General features: G+C 38.7%; 1 protein-coding gene across 1 annotated transcript in view; it reads left to right on the top strand.

Moving 5' to 3' along the window:
* Positions 1 to 27,592, top strand: part of LHCGR (luteinizing hormone/choriogonadotropin receptor) — a 151,416-nt gene that overhangs the window by 47,293 nt on the left and 76,531 nt on the right. Inside the window, 2 exon segments of the mRNA XM_063441477.1 lie at positions 17,419 to 17,493; positions 26,200 to 26,274. Of these exon segments, the coding sequence (XP_063297547.1) occupies positions 17,419 to 17,493; positions 26,200 to 26,274 (150 nt within the window).

The following is a 27,592-nucleotide window of genomic DNA, read 5'->3' as shown; positions in this document are numbered from 1 at the left end:
TTAATGGCTTTTTCTTGTTGGAGCAGGCGGTCGAACATTAGGAGTGTTGAATTCCAACTTGTCTGTCTGTCGCAAATCAAGCGCCTCACTGGCATGTTGTTTCGCCGCTGGATATCGGAAAAGTGCGCCATGGCCGTGTAGGAACGCCTGAAATGGCCACACACCTTCCTGGCCTGCTTAAGGATGACCTGTAAGCCTGGGTACTTATGCACAAAGCGTTGCCATGCACGGCACATGTGTCAACTTGCTCAAATGCAATGCCGCCAACAAATTTCTTCCATTGTCACAAACCACTTTGCCGATCTCCAGTTGGTGCGGAGTCAGCCACTGATCCACCTGTGCGTTCAGGGCGGACAGGAGTGCTGGTCCAGTGTGACTCTCTGCTTTCAGGCAAGTCAACCCCAAGACGGCGTGACACTGCCGTATCCGGGATGTGGAACAGTACCTGGGGAGCTGGGGGGTGCCGTTGATGTGGAGCAAGACGCAGCAGCAGAAGAGGACTCAGCCGAGGAGGTTATGGAAGAGGATGGAGTAGGAGGAGTAGAGGAGGTGGCAGCAGGCCTGCCTGCAAGTTGTGGCGGTGTCACCAACTCCTCTGCTGAGCCACGCATTCCATGCTTGCAGCTACCCAATGCGCAGTGTAGGTGATATACCTGCCCTGACAATGCTTTGCAGACCAGGTGTCAGTGGTCAGATTGACCCTTGCCCCAACACTGTGTGCCAGACATGCCATTACTTCCTTTTGCACAATCGAGTACAGGTTGCGGATTGCCTTTTGTGCAAATAAATTTCAGCCGGGTACCTTCCACTGCGGTGTCCCAATAGCTACAAATTTTTGGAACGCCTCAGACTCCACCAGCTTGTATGGTAAAAGCTGGAGGGCTAAGAGTTCAGTCAAGTCAGCTGTCAGACGCCGGGCAAGGGGGTGACTTTGTGACATTGGCTTCTTACGCTCAAACATGTCCTTGACAGACACCTGACTGTGGGCAGATGAGCAGGAACTGCTCAAGGCGAGAGACGGAGGGGCGGATGGTTGAGAGGCGGCAAGGAGGACATCAGTGGTTAACGTGGCTGAAGATTCTGGACCAGGAGGAGGATGGCAGCTTTGAGTTTGTGTGCTGCTTGTACTCATGTGTTGATCCCATAGGCGTTTGTGATGTGCGATCATGTGCCTTCGCAAAGCAGTTGTACCTAGGTGGGTGTTGGACTTCCCACGACTCAGTTTCTTTTGGCACAGGTAGCAAATGGCATCGCTGTTGTCAGAGGCAGACACACGAAACAAATGCCACACTGCTGAGCTCTGCAATGACGGCATTCTGGTGGTGGCAACAGCATGCCTTGATTGGCGTGCTGTCTGGCTGACCCCGGGTGCCGATGCATGCTGTCTGACTGTGCCACTAGCTCCTTGCGACGACCTCCCCCTGCTTCCAACTCGTCTCCTCCTCCTCCTCTCTGTCTCCCAATCTGAACTTTCCCCCTGTTCTTCTTCTCTTCTAGCGGGCACCCACGTGACATCCACGGACACATTGTCATCATCAACCGCTTCACTTGTATCTGACAACTCAGCAAAGGAAGCAGCAGTGGGTACAACATCATCATCATCACACCGTACGTGTGTTATGCTGCCTGACTGAGACATATCCCTGTTATCTACATCCTCTGGCAATAATGGTTGCGCATCACTCATTTCTTCCAACTGATGTGTAATAACTTCTCTGACATACCAAGTGAAGCGGCTGTGGTGCTAGTGTTGGTGGTGGCAGCAGGCGGGCGAGTGGTAACTTGAGAGGTGCCCGAAGCTAAGCTGAAGGAGGATGGTGCGTCAAGGTTCCGAGCGGAAGCTGTAGAAGATTGGGTGTCCTGTGTTAGCCAGTCAACTATGTCCTCAGAACTTTTCAAGTTCAGGGTACGTGGCCTCTGAACACTGGGCATTATTCTAGGGCCAAAGGGAATCACAGAACCACGACCACGACGGCCCCTGCGGGGTGGCCTGCCTCTGCCTGTCATTTTTTTTTCGATTTTTGGTACTATGCGTGCAAGCTACTGTGACAACAGATATGAGTGGCACTGGTGTGACACTGTGCCCTGGCAGGCCCTGAAATGCACACTTGTGAAGGAAACTGACTGCTATTATATTACAGTTTAAAAAGTTTTTTTTTTGTTAAATGCAAGCTATTGTGACACCAGATATGAGTGGTGGCACTGGGCAAGTGGGCACAGTATACGCTGTGAGCCTGACACACACGCTGGCAGACAATTAACTGCTATTCAATCTATTACAGTCAAAATTGTATTTTTTTTTTTTTTAAATGTACACTACTGTTACACCAGATATGAGTTACACTGGTGTTACACTGTGCCCTGGCAGGCCCTGAAATGCACAATCGTGAAGGAAAATGACTTCTATTATATTACAGTCGAAAAAGTTTAGTTTTTTTTAAATGCAAGCTATTGGGACACCAGATATGAGTGAGTGGTGGCACTGGGCAGGCCCTGAAACGCACACTTGTGAAGGAAACTGACTGCTATTATATTACAGTCCAAAAAGTTATTTTTGTTAAATGCAAGCTATTGTGACACCAGATATGAGTGGTGGCACTGGGCAAGTGGGCACAGTATACGCTGCGAGCCTGACACACACGCTGGCAGACAATTAACTGCTATTCAATCTATTACAGTCAAATTTTTTTTTATTTTTTTTTAAATGTACACTACTGTTACACCAGATATGAGTTGCACTGGTGTGACACTGTGCCCTGGCAGGCCCTGAAACACACACTGAAGGAAATGGACTGCTATTATATTACAGTCCAAAACGTTTTTTTTTTTTTAAAATGCAAGCTATTGTGACACCAGTGAGTGAGTGGTGGCACTGGGCAGGCCCTGAAATGCACACTAGTGAAGGGAACTGACTGCTATTATATTACAGTCAAAAAAGTTTTATTTTTGTTAATTGCAAGCTATTGGGACACCAGTGAGTGAGTGGTGGCACTGGGCAAGTGGGCACAGTATATGCTGTGAGCCTGACACACAGGCTGGCTGGCAGGCAGGCAACTGCAATTACACTACACAGAAAAAAAAAGCAGACTGATGTTCTAGCCCTAAAAAGGGCTTTTTGGGGTGCTGTCCTTACAGCAGAGATCAGATGAGTCCTTCAGGACTGTAGTGGACACTGAATACACTAGCCTAGCTATCAGGTTACTGGCTATGGGGAGGATAATGTATAATAAACACAGGTTACTGGCTATGGGGGGATATTGTATAATAAACACAGGTTACTGGCTATGTGGGGATAATGTATAATAAACACAGATTACTGGCTATGGGAGGATAATGTATAATAAACACAGGTTACTGGCTATGGGGAGGATAATGTATAATAAACACAGGTTACTGGCTATGGGGGATATTGTATAATAAACACACGTTACTGGTTGTGGGGGGATAATGTATAATAAACACAGGTTACTGGTTGTGGGGGAGTAATGTATAATAAGCACAGGTTACTGGCTATGGGGGAGATAATGTATAATAAGACCAGGTTACTGGCTATGGGGGGATAATGTATAATAAACACAGGTTACTGGCTATGGGGGGATAATGTATAATAAACACAGGTTACTGGCTATGGGGGGGATAATGTATAATAAACACAGGTTACTGGCTATGGGAAGATAATGTATAATAAACACAGGTTACTGGCTATAGGGAGGATAATGTATAATAAACACAGGTTACTGGCTATGGGGGATAATGTATAATAAACACAGGTTACTGGCTATGGGAGGATAATGTATAATAAGCACAGGTTACTGGCTATGGGGGAGATAATGTATATTAAGACCAGGTTACTGGCTATGGGGGGATAATGTATAATAAACACAGGTTACTGGCTATGGGGGGATAATGTATAATAAACACACGTTACTGGTTGTGGGGGGATAATGTATAATAAACACATGTTACTGGCTATGGGGGAGATAATGTATAATAAGACCAGGTTACTGGCTATGGGGGGATAATGTATAATAAACACAGGTTACGGGCTATAGGGAGGATAATGTATAATAAACACAGGTTACTGGCTATGGGAGGATAATGTATAATAAACACAGGTTACTGGCTATGGGGGATAATGTATAATAAACACAGGTTACTGGATATGGGGGATAATGTATAATAAACACAGGTTACTGGCTATGGAGGATAATGTATAATAAAGACAAACACAAAAAAATGAATGCAGCTTCAGAATTAATCTAAATTGTATGCTGTCTAGGAGGTGGGAGGGTCTGGGAGGGAGGGTCTGCTGCTGATTGGCTGGAATGTGGCTGCTGACTGTGTGGTACAGGGTCAAAGTTGACTCAATGATGACGAATAGGGGCGGACCGAACATCGCATATGTTCGCCATCCGTGGCGAATCCGAACATGCTATGTTCACCAGGAACTATTCTCCAGCGAACCGTTCGGGACATCACTAATGCCTACTAGAAAATATTTGATATGATGAACATACACAAATGCAGGACATTTCATTTGGGTGCATGTCTAAGGAATTTCAAATTTTTCCCTGTCAAAAGTGAGCAATTATTTCTCAGTCTTAAAAATGTCTACATGACATTCATCAAATAAACTAGTTCACCTACTTGTTTTTTTATCTCTTTATTCAAGATAACAAGGTTAATACATAGCTACAATACAAAATGTACACAAAATATCCACCGTTTGTTTTATCTTATTATCTGTTGTTGACCTGATTATGAGCTGCCCAAATTAAAGCAACGTGCATGTACATACACAACTTGTGCACAGGGGGACAAATTAGCCATGCATTTCGTTGTACCTGGACAAACCTGGCATAACATTTGCTCATGCAAGTGATGAGGGAATCAGTCATAGCAGTCTAGCTCTATGTGCATGTCTCCCAACATTGGGAGGTATGGATTCTGGATGGGTGGTCAGGCCTTTAGGTGGTGTCGCATCCCACAATAGTCGGGTCACCCAGAAAGTGGGCAGGCATGTCCACTGAAGGGAAGCGTCAGCCTGTTATCATGTATGTCAGGCTGACAGTCTCCTGGCAGAACCCCCAATACAGCACCATACATGGTCTCTGTATGGTCCTAGAACCTGCCACACCGTTTGTCTAAGGATGTGTTCAAACTGTGCTGCTCTAGTCAGTTCCCTGGCTACCCTATTTGCGGGGGACACCAGGGAACTAAATCAGGACAGTGAGACAGGATACTAAAATAGGGACCATTGGGAGGCCTGCTATTTGCAGTAGAGAAACATTGAGCAAATTGGATAAAAATAGATATCATGCTGATTGGACCTTTATGTCAGAAAGAGATTGTACTTATTTTCATATACAGATACCCATTTTGGCCATCTTAATTTGTATATATTTGGCAGTATTCGTACAAACACATAATTAATTCTTTTTAGGACATTTTGGAAAACGGTATTCTCAAACATAACTACAAATTATGTCAAATGAGAAATGAGTTATAAATGTTACTTTGTAAATCCAACAACAGCCTGCAAGGTGGGGGTTGAGGGAAGGAATGAAACGTCACAAAAAATGAAGTGGTTTTACTACAGTACAATGCTTTTTTTGTTTGTTTGTTTGTTTGTTTGTTTTCTGATGTTTTGTAACATTATCTGACTGTTTTTAGCAAATTACGAATTTATAGTTCATGAAAGAATCTGGAAAACAAATACTCATTGTACCATAAACATGCAGAGAAGAAAAATAATGCAGTAAACAAAATTACTATTAATTTGGAATACATTTGTTTTTTTCTGGTTAAAGTGACACTCTTCTGCCCAAATACAAAATAAATGGTTTTTAAAAATCACTATTTAGTAGATATATGCCCAATGAACACATGTATGCATTCATTGATGCATTTTTCATTAACCACTTGACCACCCAGCCAGCACCACACAGTCAGCAGCCCAGTCAGCCTGCCAACCCAGACCAGGCCAGCAGCAGTCTAGCAGCCACACTAGGGACAGGATCTTAATTGGTGAATGTATGAGAAACTGTGTGTCTGTCAGTGAGTGTGTGTGTGTGTGTGTGTGTCTGTCAGTCAGTGTGCGTGTGTGTGTGTGTGTATCTGTCAGTGAGTGTGTGTATCTGTCATTGAGTGTGTGAGTGTCTGCCAGTGAGTGTGTGTGTGTGTGTGTGTGTGTGTATGTGTGTGTCAGTGAGTGTGTCTGTCAGTGAATGTGTGTATCTGTCATTGAGTGTGTGAGTGTCTGTCAGTGAGAGTGTGTGTGTGTGTGTCTGTCAGTGAGTGTGTCTGTCAGTGAATGTGTGTGTGTCTGTTAGAGTGCACCAAGTCAGTGAGGGTGTGTGTGTCATTGTGTGTCTGTCAGTGAGTGGGTGTCAGTGCGTGTCTATCAGTGAAAGTGTGTGTTGGTTAAACCGTGTGTGTGCCAATGGCCTGTATCTGTCAGTGAGTGTATGTCAGTGCATGTACCAATGAGGGCGCGCGTCTGTCAGTCAAAAATTGGCCTTAATATGAAGCAGTGGGGCAAATTTAGATTGGGGAGGTGCCTGAATTTAGTCGTGCAAAAAAATCCCAAATGCACCACTGGGTATGTCTGTCTATACATGTCTCCTGTCTGCAGTATTTCGCAAGACCCCTTCTTGCCAGTCCACACTTTCTGTGGCTGTCCAATCATAGACATCCCAATAAGAAGTCTTTGCAAGGCAGGTGCTCTGTGCGATTGCCTGACTCTTGAGTTTAGCTCCACTGAGCTAATCAAACCAGGAAGTAACAGGACCGGTTGTCTGATTGACAGTCAGGGGGGTGTAACAAGGTTAATTTATACAAGTGTAAATTTCTGTAAAATAAAACATAGGACACTCAAGCTAAAGTGCTTTAGATGTTTGGAGTGTTTCTTTAAAGGTATGAAATAGTGTTAGGAATACAAACATATTTTCCTAACGCTATAGTGATAAGCTACCTATTTAGGTTCCTGACCCCCCATGAGGCCTTTTTTAAAATTTATAAAAGTGCTGATTTCAGTAGATACTCTTGCTTTAAGAAATTCTTACTGAAATGTCTCCCCAGCTGTCAATATGACAACCAGGAAGACTTTCTTCTACTTGTGTTAGCTGTACTGCACTAGGCAGGGCATGCCTGCCTTCACCTCTTTTCATTAAGCTGTATTACAAGCTAATTAAGAAGCAATGGACACTTGTGGCTCCAACACTAAGGCTTTTTGATGCATCTGATTGACCAATCTACTGCCACAGGCTAAATATCTGTGCCAAGGATAAATGGGTCTGCTTACAAATGCTGGAGTCAGATGATCTGCAGCTTTTCTAAGCTGTTTTTTTTTTTTTTTTTCAAATACTCCCAAAGTAAATATGCAGAAAAAATATTAGAGGTTACGGTTATATTATGTGAGCTCTGTGGTGACTCTGCAGTGCCCTCTGTCAGTCAACCCTGAAATGCACTAATTTGCATATTTTCTACATTAGGAAATTGCAAAGAACTTTGTAGTTACATCTGTTTATCTCTGTTTTTCCATGTGTTAAAAATGTTGGTTGCATTATATAATTGGTGCATTTTTATGTTGTTTGTTATTCAATGTTATGTATGTTTATATTTATATGATTTTCACCACATGCTAAAAGACAAGTCAACAAAGGCTAGAACTGATTCAAAACAAAACATAGTGTGGTAGTTCCTTTAAAGAAATTGATTCTGTCTGGTTCTTTCAGGGATTCCAGCAGCAGAAATTTAGGACCTGCTTTCTGGCTGTACTGTTTCCTGGTACCAGGATGCTTGAGAAAATAGCTAGGCTTGTGAGCTGCAAGTTCCTTTGTAAAGACAGTATTTGGAGGCCGTGCATGTAGAGGAGAAGATATCTGCCTGCCAGGAGGAGAACTGGCCCGAGGAGTTAATAGCTGCCTGGAAAAAGAAGGCACACTGAGATCAGCCCAGCTGGAGGATATATAACCACTAGTTTGACCCCAGTCTCAGTGATGATCATATTCTGGGGTGGCAGACACACATCTCTGGGTATTGGTAGTCCCAGGGCCCATACCAAGACGTGATGTTACAAACTTGAATATGTTATTCTGGAAAGAGTCCATTGTAAGGTAAAGCAATGTAAGAAAAAAGACGTTGGTGACCAGTAGATACATCCCAGATCCAACATGTTGAACATCTAAAAGTTCCAGTGATTATTATTACAGCCAGGTTTGTCACCTGAGATTAGGACAATTTGTTTGGCCATGTTGAGGCTATCCACTTTGGATACTGTTTGTGCAATTATTCTACCCAATTTTTGCATTAATATAATTGTGGCTTTTCATATACATCCCCTGAAAGAATAATATATATGCAACAAAACTCAAGGTAGATTTCTGTGTTTGCATTTCTCAATAAATACTATTATTCTACACTACAGGATGCCAATATTTTGCTGCTTAATTTTATTTTGTTTCCCACTGAGGCTACTTCTGCCTAGAGATAGCAATGTAAGTCAGGAATCTGATATATCCAAAGCCATGGTATTAGTTAGTAAATATTTCCAATAAATAATAATGATAGGACATCTGCATTCATGCAGTGGTTGACGAATAATCATCTACAGAGAGACAGAGTCCTGGGGTTGATCTGTCCCTATGATAATAAAAATGTAACGTCTAATTAAAGTGCCAATAGGTTGCCCAAGAGACAATAAATAATAATAATAATAATAATAATAATAAATATTATATCCATACTACTTCCCACAACTCCATATGGCAGTGCATGTGGGTGGATTTCTTCCATAATCATTTGCTGAAAAAAATTTGCAAAAACTAAAATATTGAGATATCATTAATATAATATAAAAAATATTTTTAATATTCATTGTAGGTATCCAAATCCCATATAACATCATCTATTAATTATAGAATGGCACAAGATAAGCTAAAACCAGCTCGAGGTGTGAGTGGGAACCCATCGAAGGGCAGTCTATTTGAGCTGTTGTCCATTCTCAGTACTCTCTTGCACCTTGTTTTTTGATCTCCCCAAGCTGATAGGGTAATCCAGACACGTCCCTTTTTGCTCATGGTGCCTAGAGGGGTATCAGCTTTACTTCACTGATGAGGCCCAACAAAGTTAAAACGATCATCTGGGTTGCTGTCTCTTGTGCAGAGAGAGCTGCATTTTGGATCTGTTCCGCCCTTTTGGGTTGGATCAGTCTGATATGCAAATTGAGTGTTCTTTTTGTAATGGCACAAGATGAGCTAAATCTGGCTTGCAATTTGAGCAGGGACCGACCAAAGGGCATGGTATTTGAGCTGTTGTTCATTCTCAGTATTCTCATGTACCTTGTTTTTGCTCTCCAATTACAAATGTAAGAATCATTTAAAAAAAAAAAAACAAGAACAGAAAACACTATTTTTTTTTATCTTCTATGTTCACATATATTTGGGGTTGAGGGAGTCTTGATAGTTATTAGTTACTTATTAAAAGCAACTTTCTGTTCCCGACTTTCTTACCATATGTCCCGATTTTGAGGATACCAGAAAACTGACCCCAATGATGATAAGTCCATCATTAGATGTCTTTGCACTATGCTCAGGGCATTAGGTCCCTGCCGAGAGCATTGAAACAGTGCTCCATGCATGGTCCACCTTTGGTGGGTCAGGCTACTTGACTGGCAGGCAGCCTTGCATGCATTCACGTTAGGCTGATCTGTCAGATCTACGGGTGGACACGCACCACTTTATGCTCCCCCACCAGCATCCCACTTCACAGAATGCGGAAGTTGGGAGGTATGCTCATGATTCATGTACGCTCCTGTAGTTTAATGTTACTTTAAAACAGGTGGCAGCTTTATATGGGTATAAATCTTATATATCTTTACATGGGATATCTGGCCAGAGCAGAGCAGAGGCGGCATAAGCAGCTTGGTGTGTATGGGTCAGTATGTGTATGGATGGGTCAGTGTGTATGGGTCAGTATGTGTATGGATGGGTCAGTGTGTATGGGTCAGTCTGTGTGTACACAAGCCAGTGTGTATGTGTCATTCTGTATATGTATGGGTCAGTGTGTGTATGAGTCAGTGTGTATGGCTCATTCTGTGTCTGTTTGTGTTGTATGGGTCAGTTTATCTGTATACGGATCAGTCTGTGTGTGTATGGATAGGTCAGCTTTGTGCTAGTCTTTGAGTATGTATGGGTCAGTCTATGTGTGTGTGTGTGTGTGTGTCTGTGTCAACATATATGTGTGTGTGTGTCAATCTGTGTGTGTATTTGAATGGGCCACTCTGTGTGTGTATGCGTGTGTGGGTCAGTCTATATGTTTGTACAAGTCAGTCTGTGTGTGTATGACTCTGGGTCTGTGTGTGTGGGTCAGTCTGTATGTGTATGAGTCAGTGTGTGTCTTTGCATAAGTCAGAATTTAACCTGGATATGTTTTTCACAACTTCCTATACACACACACACACATACAACATTCAGCCACTACACACACTCAGACACAAAACTCAGAATCCCCCACAAACTCTAATAGAGAAGTGCACAGGGCTCTATGAAGAGGCTCCAAACTGGCAACCAGCCAACCCACAAAGCTCCTAAATAAGACAAGCGCTACTTACCAGCACTTGTTTTATTTAGCAAATGTAGGGAACAAATCTGGGAGGAGGCATACAGCCCTCTTGCTGGCACTTAAGTCAATACACACAAAGTATTGTTGTGCTGTCTCCCCCTCACCTCGCTATTCGTATCTGTGAGGGGTGCATTGTGGAGACAGATAATTTGTAATGCTTTAGTAAGATCAAAATAAAAATAAATTCAGTTCCTTAAATTTAATTGTTCAGTAGTTTAGTAGGTAGTCCCCTCATATATTTTCCTGACAAAGCTCCCTAATCTGGTGCCCTTAAACATGCCAATATTTACTAAACTGCAGAAATATATTTTAACTGTTTAGTAGATAGCTCCCTAATTTAGTGTCCTTATAATTGGCAATCCCACATAAGAGAGCCATATTAGGGAACCATCTACTATTTTTATGTTTATTTTTGTAAATATTTTATGCTATATAGATAAATGCCACCCTCCATCCATTTACAGATATGATATCCAGCAACTCATGCAGAAAAATCTTGCTGAACCCTGCTTTAAAGTTTGACATATTCGGGGTAATTTTTTGTCAGTAATAAAAGCACCCCAATTTCTTTTAACCACTTATCATTCTGTATAATATATCCCACACATATAAACTACAAAAATGATTAATGAGCCCATTTTGAGTTACAGAGCAGATGACGAATTATTGCACTGTAATAAAATCTTCACCTCTCTTGTAGCCAAAATATTATTTCATATTTCTGTGAAGGCAGGAGAGAATATTAACATTGTTTATTGTGTACAGGAAACATCTCAAAAAGCCCCTTTTGAAGATTTACCATTAGACTCTGCACAGTTCAGTGATTCTCAGCCTCTGTTTCATTGGCTCAATCCATATCAGCTTTTAAGTCAGCCATGGCAGGCACGAACAATGTAAAGTTTTTGGGGCATAACGTGTCACTTGTCATGATTCATAATTAAAGCTGGTCCACTGCCCTGAATGAAAAATGTTCTTAAATTCCTTTTTTTTTTTTACAGTTAGAATGCTGTGTATCATTGAGGGTTTAAAACACTTTGATTGGAAATTGTTTAAGTATTCGTGCCTGTGAGCAATGATTATTTTATAAAATAATATTATACTTTGTAAAACTCAAATACTTTATTAAGAAAAATACATTGTTTTGCTTTATCAGTTTCTTGGACGGTGACCCTGTAAATAAGAGTTTCTGTACCAACATTTTATACTTGTTTAAATGTATATGGGCTAAATAAAGGCAAGGAAATCTAATTAATTTAATTAAAATTAAATAAAAAAAGTAGAAATTTCAGAACTAAAGAATTCTGTATACTATGCCGCTGGATTTAAATTTACCCAATTAAAATTTCCCTTCTCTAACGGTAGTCACTATCACTGGGAGCATATGTCTGACATTTCATGATGGTTCACCCTGGTCCAATTATATGTGCAGGGTGTGTATTGTAATGTTATTTGGGGAATGTCTTGTGCAATCTCCTATCTGGATGTAGGGTCTGTACAGCATTACCTGCTGTTTGTAAAGGAGTCTGTAACAGTTATGCACAGCGCCACCTATTGACTGCATCAGTTATGTGCATTAAGTGAATAGCAAGCATATTTTATCATGTTATTATTATTGTTATGTTGTTTATTAACTGTTATATCAACTTTGTTGTACTTATTATTTTACTTATTTCCCCACTTATTTAAGGACAACTTACCAAAGACTGGTCCTTCTCCAAAAACAAAGTAGTGTGCTAGTTTCACTGGAAACTGTGTGTGTTGTCTGGTTTGATCCAAGGTTCCTGTAACAGAGTTGCTTGCTGCAAAAGTCCCTGATCCCGGGGATGTGTTAAGAAAGCTAGGCCTGTGTCTTTGTACATGCAGTAGTTAGGACACAGTGCAGACAGAGGTTACGAAACATGCTCAAGAGGAAACAGAAGAGGCAGAGGCAGAGGGTACGATATCTGCCTGGAAGGAGAGATTACACCCAGAGGAAAGATAGCTATAACCACTGCAGCCTTGTCCAATAGAAGAGGTCCCCAGAGACCCCAGTCCAACTTTAGCAACTAGGACTGAAGAGCTCAGGTGTCCCCTAGTAGCTGCAAGGAAACTGACCTGACCAAAGTTAGAAATTACAATGACACCTGTCAAGGGGTGATATATATGAGGCAGCAAGTGAACAGTCAGTTCTTGAAGTTCATGTGTTGGAAACAGAAACAATGGGCAAGTGTGAAGATCTGAGTGACTTTGACAAGGGCCAAATCATGATGGCTAGACGACTGGATCAGAGCATCTTCAAAACGGCAAGTCTTGTGAGGTGTTCCCAGTATGCAGTGTTTAGTAACTACCAATAGTGGTGCAAGGAAGGAAAACCGGTGAACCAGCATCAGGTTCATGGGCTCCCAAGGCTTATTAATGCATGTGCCTGGTACGATCACACAAAAGAGCTACTGTAGCTCAAATTACAGAAAAAACCTAATGCTGCCCATAATAGAAGGGTGGCAGAACACACAATGGATTGCAGTTGCTCTGTATGGTTCTGCATAACTGCAGACCAGTCAGAGTGCCTATGATGACTTCTGTCCACCTCTGAAAGAGCCTTCAATAGGGATATGGACATGATCATCAGAACTGGACCATCAAGCAATACAAAGAGGCAGGCCAGTAGAAACAGTGTTATGCTCTGGGCAATGTTCTGCTGGAAAACCTTGCATCCTGACATTCATGTGGATGTTACTTTGGCATGCACCACCTATCTTGAGATTGTTGCAGGCCACGTACACCCCTACATTGTAATAATGTATCCTGATAACAATGGCCTTTTTCAGCAAGATAATGCACCCTGCCACACTGCAGACATTGTTTAGGAATAGTTTGAGGATCATGACAAAGAGGTGTTACTTTGACCTCCAAGATCCCCAAATCTTGATCCAATTGAGCATGTGTGCGAATGTAAGCATCAGTGTACGTTACATTAAGGGAACACTAAAACATTAGAAATGCAAACCTGTATTCCTAGTGTTCCTGTACCTAGATCTATATTATTCCCCCCTCCCTGTATGCAATAAAAATAGAAAAATATTGAAGTTGTACTTACCTTTTTCCAGCACTACGGCTCAGTCCATGTGACTGACCTCTAATCTAACCCGAATTCTAACTGGTTAACAATAACCCAACCTTTTTCCCTTGTATTTTGTACTTACTGGTTCTCCTTTCTACCAGCTGCCAAATATCCAGATTGAGTTAGTTACTAACAAAGACAGAGCCATCCAGTGAACGGACAAATCTTTTTCATACGTATGACAGTGACTGAGGCTACTGTTGAAATTCTGGCATTACACTCAACCATTTATGTCAATTAAATTATAGTTAACTAGTTTGAATTAGGGTTGTGAGAGACCTCTATAAGAGACCAATAGGTATTGATACCATTTATGAGGCTTTTTAGATCTTATGAGATTGATATAAACAGGATATTAAGTCAATATGGAATTAGTCATGGAATATGAGAAATATTTAATTTAGAGAAATAGTTTTTACATTTAAATAAAAATTAAGTATCACTAATAGCCACATTTTTTTTCTATGTACTGCTTAGGAAGATAACTAGGTTTAATCAGTTACTGCCTGAGAATAGAAATATTAGATGATAGTGAGAACAATGTTTTTGCTAAAACAAAATCTCTCAACCATTATCACTACATTGAATGGGTTCGACTTAGACCCATGAACCCAGGTTTTGAGGAGCTAAATTCCCTACACAAATTCCGGTTGTCCATCAACTGTAATCAGTCAATGCTCTTGGAATGAACTGCAACAACAAAATGCTTCTCATGTTCATGGCATTCCCCTATATTTTTGCCATTCAACATGTCAGGGTTTGGGGGCCTGGGGCCGTACCGCCAAGCTGGCTGGTCGTATGGCTGATAAGCTCCTGCCAGATATCACTTATTACTCTGAAATTAAGCAAAACTAAACTCCTTTCTTATTTAAAAGTTGACAGCTGTGACCTAAGTAACACTTGCCATACCTGCAGAACACTGATGTGGACGCTGTGAAGCTTTGCTGCAAGACGGTGCATCGGGAGCTTGCGGCCTACTCAAGCGAGGGGTGAGGTGGATGGCCGCAACCTCACTTACTTACCGATTGCCTCAGTCACCTGGGCCTTCCTCTGCGCTCGACAAGGGAACGGCTCTTACTCACTGAGCATCTGAGCCAGTGGCACACAGATGCCACTCTCCACACAGGCCTGGGGCTGGGGGAAGACTTTATCCGGCTTGCACCACTCTGTTACCCTATGTAGTCTCCAAGCTCCCGCGGAATTCCCTGCCAGCTATGGACATTGGCTGAAAGTGGGTGATCTGAAAACCCATAACTCATGTGCCACTAATTGGAACTTGCTTTTAAAAACTAATTTGATGCGTTGATTATCCCCTTTATGGTCTCACATATTTCTGTGCTACTTCTTTGTGCATCTCGTAACATTTCACCAAATGCGGTACACTCAGCATCTTGGCTACACCGTTGTTACTGCACAAATGAATGATCTACTAGCATATAATGTAACATCCCAATTTCACCAGTGGTTAATTTTTCAAGCCTGAAACCTAGTGTGACAAAGTGCCCTTCGCCACTTGTGCCTGGAGAGGACTAATGGCTAGCCTTTTACCATGTGACTATGACCCCTGGGATGTATTGCCCTTTAAAAACGTTTTTCGGGCTTATGGACTTTTATGAGAGTGTTTCTGGCCCTTTAAATACTTTGGGAAAGGATCTGTACTTTTGCTATGGCACTTCGGATGCAGCCGAAGTGCCGAAGTAGTTGAAGTGGCCGCCATTCGACAAATGAACATGTGGCGGTGGCCATTTTAATTCATTCGAACGCGTTCAGTGAAAATTTTTAAATTGTACGTTTTTTGCAAATGTAATGTATATTTTTAAAGTTGTAGAAATTGTGTAAAAAGTTTATTTTTTTTGCTTAGAGATAATTGAGCTGAGACAGTAATTAGCCCAATTATCTCCCAAGCAATGGGGAGGATTTTACTGTAATTAATTGGAGTGTTTAACTGTGTGTCTGTATATGATTGGTTGTTACATTTGTGTTTTCAGTACCCAACAAGGTCCACGTGGGGGGTAACCTTGTGGGGAAATGTGTATAAAAGAAGCAATAAAGCCTCGGTGCATTCTGTTCCCGTTTGACCCAAAACACGTAGTCTTGTCTCGTGATTGGAGGGGAACTGCTATAATGACACTGGGGATTGCTATACTTTGTATAGTCCCTTGAGCTTTAATCACTAAGCTCTTTTAAGAGCTGTTCCTGATATGCTCTTCTGGAGGAGAGGTCTTTTCCACACGGCCCTGGAGGACAGAAGCTGATCCAGGGTGAAAGGAAGACGGCGAGACTCCAGTTAAGCTACGGCGGTTGTGGAGTCTGCGGTGGTTGTGGTGTCCGGTGCGGTGCTTGGGGTCCTTGGCGCAAGCTAGGAAGCGTCCATCAACGGGAGGTACTCGGTCGGAGTACAGGTCATTTGTTACACCTAGCATGTATTGTGCCATTATTATTCAGTTAACACCCGAGCGTCTGACTAGAATTACTCATTATTCCTAGACTAACATATATGTCTAATAGCGATGTTTTAAGCATAAATGGCTTAGCCTACCATGTTTATTATACATAAAAATTAAGCTGATCTGGAAAGGAATATAGGTCTTTGTACCTCACTGTTGCACTATTGTAATGCGTTTATGACCTACAACTCCCCTTTCACTTTCTGTAATTTACTTATTAATGCTTCAATAAAACATGTCTGGGTTCGTTGTCATTTAATGATGGTCCTCAATGATTCTTTCCCCAGAGTTATCTTATGATTAGGTTACATTTAAGCCACCACATAATTTATTTAGGACATGCCTTAAAATTTGTAAAGGAAGAGGTATGCGGTACATTCAGTTTCAATCAACAAATTACAAAAATTACAAATTACAAAAAGTTTTAATCAACAAATTACTGCCTGAAGTGAACAGGATTCGTCCCAACTTCTAAATACTAAATGTCACATCACCATTGCTTTTGCCATTGCATCCTTATTTGATGTAGAATGTATGTATATATAAAACATTTGGTGATTTGCACACTTGCAAGTTCCCCACAGCTGATAACAAACCAGTGCAAAAAAAGGATAGCCTAGATACAATGGTGACACTCATCTTATGATGCTTGGTCACTGACTGGTGTGGCTCAGCAAAATGGAAACAAGTTCATGCGTTTAGACCGGAAGAAAGAAGATTTTGTCTAAGGCAAAGGAAAGGTTTTTTTTTACTGTAAGGACAATAAGGTTGTGGAATTCTCTTCCTGAAGAAGTGGTTTTATCAGAGTCCATACAGATGTTCAAACCGCAACTAGATGCATACTTGCAAAAACAGAATATTCAAGGATATAATTTTTCAATGTAGGGTAATAGCTGCTTGATCCAAGGATAAATCTGACTGCCATTCTGGGGTCAAGAAGGAATTTTTTTCCTAGCTTGTTGCAAAATTGGAAGTGCTTCAAACTGTTTTTTGGTTTTTTTTTGTGTACCTTCTTTTGGATCAACAGCAAAATTCAAATGTGAGGAAGGCTGAACTTGATGGACAAGTCTCTTTTCAACCATGTAACTATGTAACTATGTAAGTCTAGTCATGGGTGAAACTTACTGATAAGAGACTATCTGAGAATTCAGGAGAAAATTTAATAGTCTAGATAATAAGCATTTTCTGCTTTTCAAGATTCTATAATTCATAAAGCATTTTAATTTTCTCATTTTGTTGTTTTAACAGAGCAATATCTCAAAGTGATTCTCTTGAAAGAATACACAATTACGCATTTTCCAATCTTCCTAACCTCACTGAATTGTAAGTAATTATAATTTTACTGTTTCATGACTAATGAATATCATTATTGCCGTATGTTAATGAGTGTACATAATATTGCAACACATTAATAAGATTGCCAACAAAATGAAAAAAAAGTAGTGTAAAATAGATGTATAATATACATAAATAGAACTGTAATAAAAAAGAAAAAAAAAAAGCATAAAATAACAATTTAAACTTCCAAAACTCTAATGATATGTTAATATAAAAGTACATACAGGGTCATTTGCTAAAGTAAGAATTTAACATTTCAAATTTAAGGTTAAAATAGCTGAGCTGAAAACATTCTCTAAGTTAGCTATGCTTTGTGTTCCGTTACTTTGGTCTTAAACTTTAAATTCACTTTGTATTCTCACTTTCGTGAATAACTCTGATAATATGATGGACATAAAGATACTGTACAACATCAGGGAGACAAAATGCATATAATAAAGCTGAGGGGGTCCATAGAAATCGCATATTAATTTGTAATCATGTTAAAGATATATTCTACATAATCTGTGTATGCAAAAATGATGACTCAAAGTCGGAGAAGCACTTAAAGGACAACTATCATCAACATTTCACTTCTATTTTTTTTTTTTTTAAGTTTATTACATTTAAGACGTAATGATTTATTTTTTAATGATATACCTTGATTTTTGTTTAGAAAACTGTACTTTTTATCTTGGTGAGCTGCCATGTTCAGTGAGATTCTACTGTTATCTGACCAATTGCTGTTTAACCTAACTTGCTTGTAGCTGTTGGTCAGATAGTAGAATCCTCACCGTGGGAGGGAAGTGACACCCTAAGCAGCACATACAGAAGTTAGGATTATACATTTTCAGAAGTGACAGGAGTAGAGATACGATTGCTGTACGGCTCGGATACTGAACATGCTCTATTATACTGGGTCCAAAACCACTACTTACACTGAGAGCTGGCTGCACACACAGGTTGGCCAAGGTAGAAGGGAACAGAGTGTGGACGAATTATTGTATTAAAGGGACACAATGTAGTTGTTCCGGTGAGTATAATCCTTCCCTTCAGGCATTTTCATGCAAACAAACAAAATGATAAACATCTAAAAAAGAACAAATAAACCAAACATAGTGCAGATACAATGCATCTGCACTTTTATGAAATACACTCACAGTGTGTTGAGGAATACTGCGCTTTGGGGTGCCTCCCCTGGTATAGGCTGGGGGGCTAATACCTTCTTTAGGTTCCTCCCAGTTCAGAATTGGTCCGCAAAAAAATTGAGGGAGTCAGGATATTCAGCTCCGTGAAAGATTTATTTAGTACAATAATAATGAATAAAAACAATATAAAATGGTTGTCCAATGCGTTTCTTCCACTTTAAGTGGACTTCCTCGGGGACAAAATTAATAATGCAATTATACACAAAGTATAAAAAGTATAAAAATTTCATTGGTTGTTCAATGGGCGCTGGCTCTTTCTCTCATTGAGATTGGGTAATCTTTGCCCAATTGCGATCTTTCCTGCGGGTTCTCAGCTGTTTCAGATTTTCCTTTGAGTGTTCTGTATCAAGGCACCGGCTTGCGTTCCAGCTGCATTTTTTTCCGTGTCACCATTTGTTGATATTCTCACTTTATTCTCACTTCCGGGTCCCTTTTGCTTCTGCATTCCAGTGCCATATTTAGAAAGTGGATCGTTCTCATTAGATGCCACTTAAGGGGTACTTGAAAAAAAACTTCCATTACAATTCACTCAAATAATGGGGGATTACAATGTCTGCACAAGAACACTGAATTAAAGAGAAGGTAGATTGAGGATTTAGATAATAAGATCAGTATACCAAAAAACAGTTATATACTTTATATGAAAAAAAATAATTATATATCCATAAGGATTGCTTTATAAAAAAAAAAAACATGTATATATGAAAAATATAAATGTGATATTTATAATAAAATATATGAAATAAATAGTGATGAAATAAAAATTATGATTAAGAATTAAATGTTGAAAGAAAAAATATAAATAAATATGAAAAATTATATAATAATAAAAAATATATGATATATATATATATATATATATATAATGAAAAATAAATTTAAAAATATATATAAAATAAATTAAAATAAAAAATTTAAATATAAATTAAAATAAATAATGAAAGGAAAATAAAAATAAAAATTTATAGATTAGATAAAAATATTATCCAATCACCAATCTACCTTTCATAAAAGAAAAATACAAAAATAAATAATAATAATTATTCAAAATATGCTAAATCTATGTTGATATTCAACACGCTCAGCTCCAGCGTACCCAGTCTGTGGATCTAGATGGTCTCTCTTTGGGATAGTTGTTTTAATGTATTTCCCCCCTCCAACTGGCATGTACCTGATCTATACCTATGCAAGTAAATTCTTTCCAGCTGAAGGAGGGGCACAGGCTGCAGTGAGCTGGAACTGAGTGGGTTAAAATACCATTCCTGATATTGTTGATGTGCTCCAATATCCTTATTTTTAGGATTATTTTTGTTCTACCGACATATTGTTTACCGCACGGACATCGCAGCAAATATACCACGAAGTCCGTTCGGCAATCTACAGAGGAACTTATGGGGAATTTCCCACCAGTTTTTGTACTTACAAAGTGGGTCAATGAGTTGATATTTATTGTTTTACAAACTTTGCATGGAACATCCTCTAAAGCCACTGGTAGAATATCTAGGTTTCTTGGTGTCCAATCTTTTTCCCCCTTTAAAATAACTGAGTGCCAGTAAACCTTTTAAGTTTTGTGCTTTTCGGTGGTTTTTCTGGTAAGTGTTCTCCTAAATATGGATCTTCCCAAAGGATTGGGCATAATTTATTTAAACTTTTTTTGATTTGTTTAAAGTTTCTATTATATTTGGTTTTAAAGGCATATCGAAACACATCATTATAAGTTTCTTAAACTTTGCTCTCAAAAAGAGTTTCTCTATTTTTCTTTTCTGCCAATCTGATTTCTTTTTCAACGTTATTTTTATTGTATCCTTTCTGAAAGAGTTTATTTTTTTACTATCTTTGCTATCCCTTTCAGCCATAGTGCATGATGGCTGCTTCTCTGATGGACATAGCTATTGCTATCAGTTTTCTTAAAGAAACATTTACCGAGTATTTTCTTTTCTTTTATAAAGAAAGTTACATCTAGAAAATGTGTAGTGTTTTTATTCCATTCAGCTGTAAGTTTGAGATTAAATTTGCTCTGATTAAGGTGGTTTACATAATCTCCAAAAGAATCCCCAGCAATTGGTGAGAAATCCTCTGTAGATTGCCGCACAGACTTCGTGGTGTATTTGCCGCGATGTCCATGTGGTAAACAATATGTCAGTAGAACAAAAAGAATCCTAAAAGTAAGGATATTGGAGCACATCAACAATATCAACAATAACAATATGCTCACTGCAGCCTGTGCCCCTCCTTCAGCTGGAAATAATTGACTTGTATAGGTATAGAGGAGGTTAGAGGGGGGAGATAGATTAAAAGAACTATCCCAAAGAGATACCTTCTGGATCCACAGACTGGGTACGCTTGAGCCGAGTTGAATATCGACATAGATTTATGTTTTGTATAATTATTATTATTATTTATGTATTTTTCTTTTATGAAAGGTAGATTGGTAATTGGATAATATTTGTATCTTATCTATTTATTTTTATTTCTATTTTTCTTTCTTTCATTATTTATTTTTATTTATATTTATTTTAATTTTTAATTTGAATTTTCATTTATTTTATATATATTTTTTTTAAATGTATTTTTCATTTTATATATACATTTTTTATCATATACTTTTTATTATTATATAATTCTTTATGTATTTATATTTTTTCTTTCAACATTTTTATTCTTAATCATAATTTTTATTTCATCACTATTTATTTCATATATTTATTTCACATATTCTATTATAAATATCACATTTATATTTTTCATATTATTTTTTTCATATAAAGTATACTAATCTTATTATCTAAATCCTCAATCTACCTTCTCTTTAATTCAGTGTTATTGTGCAGACATTGTAATCCCCCATTATTTGAGTGAATTGTAATGGAAGTTTTTTTCAAGTACCCCTTAAGCGGCATCTAATGAGAACGATCCGCTTTCTAAATATAGCGCTGAAATGCGGAAGCAAAAGGGAGCCCGGAAGTACGTATCAATACGTGGTGACACAGAAAAAAAATGGCGCTGGAACACAAGCCGGTGCCTTGATACGGAACAATCAAAGGAAAATCTCAAACAGCTGAGAACCCAGGAAAGATCGCAATTGGACAAAGATTACCCAATCTCAATGAGAGAAAGAGCCAGCGCCCATTGAACCACCAATGACTGAAAGGGAGTAGCCCTATTTAAAGAACTTGGGATTTAGGGGATATAGGCAGCTTGACACCTAAGGGTGTATTTATACATTTTAATACTTTTTATACTTTGTGTATAATTGCATTATTATTTTTTTCCCTGAGGAAGTCCACTTAAAGTGGAAGAAACGCATTGGACAACCATTTTATATTGAGTGTATTTCAAAAAAGTGCAGATACATTGTATCCGACTGTATTACACTATGTTTGGTTTATTTGTTCTTTTTTAGATGTTTAGCTGACTCCCAAATATCGTTTTGTTTGCATGCTATAAAAAGGTGGTGATTTGGGAACACCATCTGGGAAGCTATATATTATTGAAAGTTAAGTTTTTTTTTTTTGTTGTATATTAATTTTGTGTTTTGTAAAGCTATATATTTTCATGCAAACACTGTCTTTTCAGAGAAAAGGAAGTGTTTACATTGCGCCCTATGGACTCGTCCAGTGGCCGCTCCTCAGGTGCTTCCTGGGTCAGTGCTGCATAGATACACAATATGGAGATACTGAATTGTCCTCATAGAGAAGCATTGGTTCAATGCATCTCTATGAGGAGGTGTTGATTGGCCAAACTGGTGTTTGGCCCCACCTACATCCCTCCTCCTTGCCGATTTCAGCCAATCCAATGCTTTCAACTACGATGATATCACCAAGGAGGCTGATCGTGGGCGGGGCAAGTCCCGGCAGACCCGCTTGGTGCTGGAAATATGGTACGTTTTAACCCCTTCTAAGGTGAATAAGGGTGGGCAAACCACCAAAATGGTGGTATTAAAACTATAGGGTCAGGAATACAAAAAAAATGTTAATGGCATTTTGCAATGCTGAGGGGTGACTGCAAAGCCTACTGTGGTAGGCAAGTTAGGTTGAGCAGCAGTTGGTGAGATAGCAGTAGGATCTGACCCAACATGACAGCTCTGACAGATATATAAGTGAAATCTAAAAATAAATAAATAAAATAAATATGAACCTACATAATACACAAAAAAACATTATGTTTCATTAAATGTAATCAATGTTTTTAAAAATAAGAAATTAAAATGTAATGGCATATTTTATGTAATACCAAAATAAAACTAACTTCAAAACCAGTGTATAAACAGTATCTCACTTTATGGCTCAGAGTCCTTGATAACGATAGTGTTTTGTTTTTTCGTTTTGCAGGATAAATTTGTGCCCTCACAGTGAAGATAGCTACCTCCTAATTTAACAGATGGGATTGTAAACATAGACTAATGGTCAAATTCCATTGATAATGGCAACTTTGTAGCCATGCAAGAGATCTTTTCTATGCTTGTCACAATCAGTTACCAATACGCTGGTAATGCTTAAAATTGTTTTCAGCAAAGTCTAACTTGTAGCTGTATCCATGTTCCAAACTTTCACTATTAAGGCCTGGTAATTAGCAGCTGCAAACTGTCACATCTCCCATTGATTAACAGGAGACGAGAATCACTAATAACAGGTTTCCGTGCTACATGGTAAAAATTACTAATAGATCAATGCCATTTTTAACTCCGATTTTACACCTGATTCAGTTAGCAAGCTAGTGATGCAGACTTAAAATGCATTCTGTAGGTAAAATAATACATTAATGGGTTTATTTACTAAATGCCCAATTTGTTTAAAATGCAGCTGATTTCATTCGACTCAATTCTCTTGCATATGATTGTTAGAATTCCACTCTAGTTCACTGAATTCACTAACAACCTAATGCTAACAGGATTGAGCGGACTGGATCCCTGTTATTTTCAAATGGATCTCATTGCTGCAGTGAGACTCATTTCAGAATAGCCCAACCAAATGTAAAACAAATTGCACCAAAATTGTTATTTCTCTGCTATAAAAAAAAAAAAAAGTAAAAAAGCTCCTAATGTAAGAGTACGTTTTAAGAGAGTGTTAGGGCTAATCGTTTCCTTATAAAATGAAATGGATATTATCGTCATCAAACCAACTTTAGCAGTTTTGGTGTATAGATCATGCTTCTGCAGTCTCACTGTTCAATTATCTGACATTTGTTGCTCTTTATGCAGCCCTAGTCACACCTCCCCTGGCAGTGACGGACACAGCCTACATGAAAAACAGGGGTTAGTTTTCAATCAGATGTTAAGCTGCTTTAGAAGTTTTTATTCCCTGCTCTGTAAATTGAACTTTAATCACACACAGGAGGCTCCTGCAGACTGTAGCTGGCTATAAACAGAGCAGGATATAATACATTCTAAATTAAACAGAATGTGATACAAAGGAAGTTTAAACATTAGATCTCTCTTTACAGTAAGTGAAAGTCACATTAAGGTAGTGGAAGTCACACGCAAGGAGGTGTAACTAGGACTGCATAAACAACGTGATCTAACTCCTAAATGGCAGAGATTTGACCAGTGAGACTGCAGGGGTATGATCTATACACCAAAACTGCTTCATAAACCCAAAGTTGATTTGGTGCCTATAGTGTCTCTTTAAGAGGGGTTGGAGTAGCATTAGGGTGAAAAAGGAATAGGTAGCCTTAGATATTTAAATGCAGTTCCCCCATTTTGTATCAGTGTAAGTAGAACAGCGGAATTTGAAAGTGAATACCTAATAGACATATTGAATAGCAATTAGACAATAGGATAGCTCATTGACCTAATTCAAAAATTCAGAAGCATCCAAATTGACAGAAACTGAAATAGATATAGTATGGAATAAAAAGAAACAAATTATTTTGGGTCCATTTGTTTTCAAAATGATAGCAAATTAGACATATCTACTAAGCAACTGAATGTAAAATTAAGGGGAAAAAAGGGCTTATCTTAATTTAGCTTTTATAGCTATTTAGTAGGTAGTTCCCTAATTTGGTATCCTTACATTGGATTACATGTATTCAATATCTATATGTGAGTGTGTGTGTATGTGTGTGTGTGTGTGTGTGTGTGTGTATATATATATATATATATATATATATATATACACATATACATATATATAAATAGATTGTATATGCTTCATGTATACTGCATGTATACTGCATGTATATAGAATGTATACTGCATGTATATAGAATGTATATAGAATGTATATAGAACGTACATGCTGGAAGTATACAATATGTATGTGCTGCATGTTTATATTGGGGACTTCAACATTCCCATTAACCTACAATTGTCCTCAGTAGCCTCAAAGTAGACACAATGTGCTGATTGAAACCATTTTTTATTGGAGTAATTGAGGCTCTGTGAGTCACATCAAGGGCTGCATTAACAAAGTGCCAGGTCCCCCCTGTATTATATTAGTGACTGGGCAACTCGGCCTCCTTACTCTGTAGTAGACATGCCACCACAGTCAGCATGTAAAGTGGTGGCATAAGGAAGGTTAAATTTCCCTTATATTAAAGGTACATTATAGTCATGAAAACAACTTCAGCTTAATGAAGCAGTTTTTGTATACAGATCGTGTCTCTGAACTTTCACTGCTCAATTCACTTCCATTTTTTTGTTTCTGTTTATGCAGCTATAGCCACACCTCCTCTGACTGGGACTGACACAACCTGCATGACTGCATGAAAACAAAATGGTCTCATTTTCAATCAGTTGTAATTGACTTCAAAAGTTTTTATCTCCTGTTCTGTAAATTGAACAGGGGGCTTCTGTATGTAATTAAAGTTCAAGCTAGCAAGCTATTAACAGAGCAGGGGATAAGATATTCTAATTTACACATCATTTGCAATAAAGGAAGTGTAAACATTAGATGACTCTTTAGATTAAGTATTTTGGAAGGCTTTGTAAGTCATATGCAGGTAGGCGGGGCTAGGACTACATAACTACATAATGACAAGTTAGTCACTAAAAAAAGGCTGATAAACGTGCTCCCGATGCACATTTTCCTGCAGTTTTAATTAGAGCAGCTGACCCATTTATCTGTTTTGTCTGTCTGAATTTGGCCTGGAATTCCATTCAGCCGAAACTGGAAAATAAAATCGACCAAGAAACGACAATTATCAACTGTTTTCCGTCAACAGAATTAAACAAAGGTCTATGTTGGGATAATATATCCAAAGGATTATGTTACATTCTTTATAATAGTAAAACGGTTATTTACTAAAGTGTCAATTTTCAGAAATTCAAAGAAAAATCAAAGTCAATTTCAACTTTTAAACCAAAATAACTGAACTGGAAGCATAGTTGACATCAGCTATTTTGGCGTTAAATTTGAAAGTCATTTTGAATTTCTGACAATACTCACTTTAGGTGTTTCATTCTGTTTCATATGATTTGTTAATACTTCTCTATTAAATATGTTTAATTATGATATAAGAGCATTATGTAATGTGCAATATTAACTAAATACGGTATCTATTTTAGAACAATCCGGAATACAAAACATTTGGTCCATATTGGACGTGGAGCCTTTGAAAATCTACCAAAACTAAAGTATTTGTAAGTTTTATTTAGTTTCAATGTCCTGTAAAATGCTTACTTATTTATTCATTCAATGTGCTAATAACATTTGCTTTTGATACTATATGTTGCTTGAAAAAAGTATGACCATAGCTGTGTTTTTTGTTTCTTTTAACAATATTTTATTTATTATAACTTGAATTTAGTAGAGGAGAAGCCCAGTTGCACATTCAATATCTGTCCAAAGTCCAAGTGATGATCTCCTTGTGTGAGTAGCTTGCCATAGGGGGTTATACATTTATAATCAATCCACCTCCAGAGGCAATCCAATAAATAAAAAGGGATATTCTTCAGAAATTGACTTTGTCCCAATTCCGAAAATAGCCAGTGGCATTAAATGTAAATACAACCATTTTATCAAAGGTATCTAAGAAACAGCCTAAACAATCACTCTAAGCACCATTACCTCTACATCAGATTGTAATGGCTACAGCCGACCTTCTATGCTGTATCCACCTTTTTAACCACAATGAAAACTGCATCACATATTAATAAACTTTAGATTTGAACACTCAAAGCACCATCACCACTACAGCCTGCCAAAGTGCTTATGGTGCTAGAAGTGTCCTCAGTGTAGTAGTTAAGACAATTTGCACATGGTTTGACTTCTTAGCTGGGGTCCAGCGGGTACTAGTTCCTGTCTCTGTGGAGGGTTGGGAGCTCGAAGTCGGTGGTGTAGAGATTAGTTCACTGGGGAGAGTGATCAGCTGATGTTCTCAACTAATAAGTTACCCTGAACATAGTGGTTGTGGTCCTTGGAGTGGTTAGATAGAGAGATGGGTAGGTAGGTAGATAAATAGATAAACGGACAGACAGATAGACAAATTGTGAATATTAGTTATTTAATGAGTCTAATGCCATATTTGGTTTTTTTTAGTATAATTTTACAGTGGAGCCAGGTTCAGAATATCATGGCCTGGTATAAAGTGAATTGTAAATTGAGTAAATTCACTCCAGTAAGAGTAAGGTAGTTAACATCGAACAAGGCTGCTCCTGCTTGCGAACATGTTCTTTAAGTAAAAATAGAATTCACTCCAGCATTTTCCAGACTTGTTTTCTCTACAGACTACAGGCGTACATTAAGGCTTGCATGGTGTAATTAATCTCGCAGGGACTTGACAGGTTCTGGCTTTGGACACATTATCTCAAAAGGTCTTCTGCCTTTTTTCTTGCTTTTCAACAAGATCAACAGACAACAACCACTGCCCAGCACCTGATTAGCTCTTGTCATTGGAATTGCCTTAGAAACCTAAAATGAGAATCAGCCTTTGGACTTACTGAGTCTTCAAAGGGTTGC

This window comes from Pelobates fuscus, chromosome 2, assembly GCF_036172605.1.
Source record: "Pelobates fuscus isolate aPelFus1 chromosome 2, aPelFus1.pri, whole genome shotgun sequence".
Taxonomy (NCBI): domain Eukaryota; kingdom Metazoa; phylum Chordata; class Amphibia; order Anura; family Pelobatidae; genus Pelobates; species Pelobates fuscus.
The sequence above is the reverse complement of the archived record's forward strand: the minus strand, read 5'-3'. Positions and strand labels throughout refer to the sequence as shown.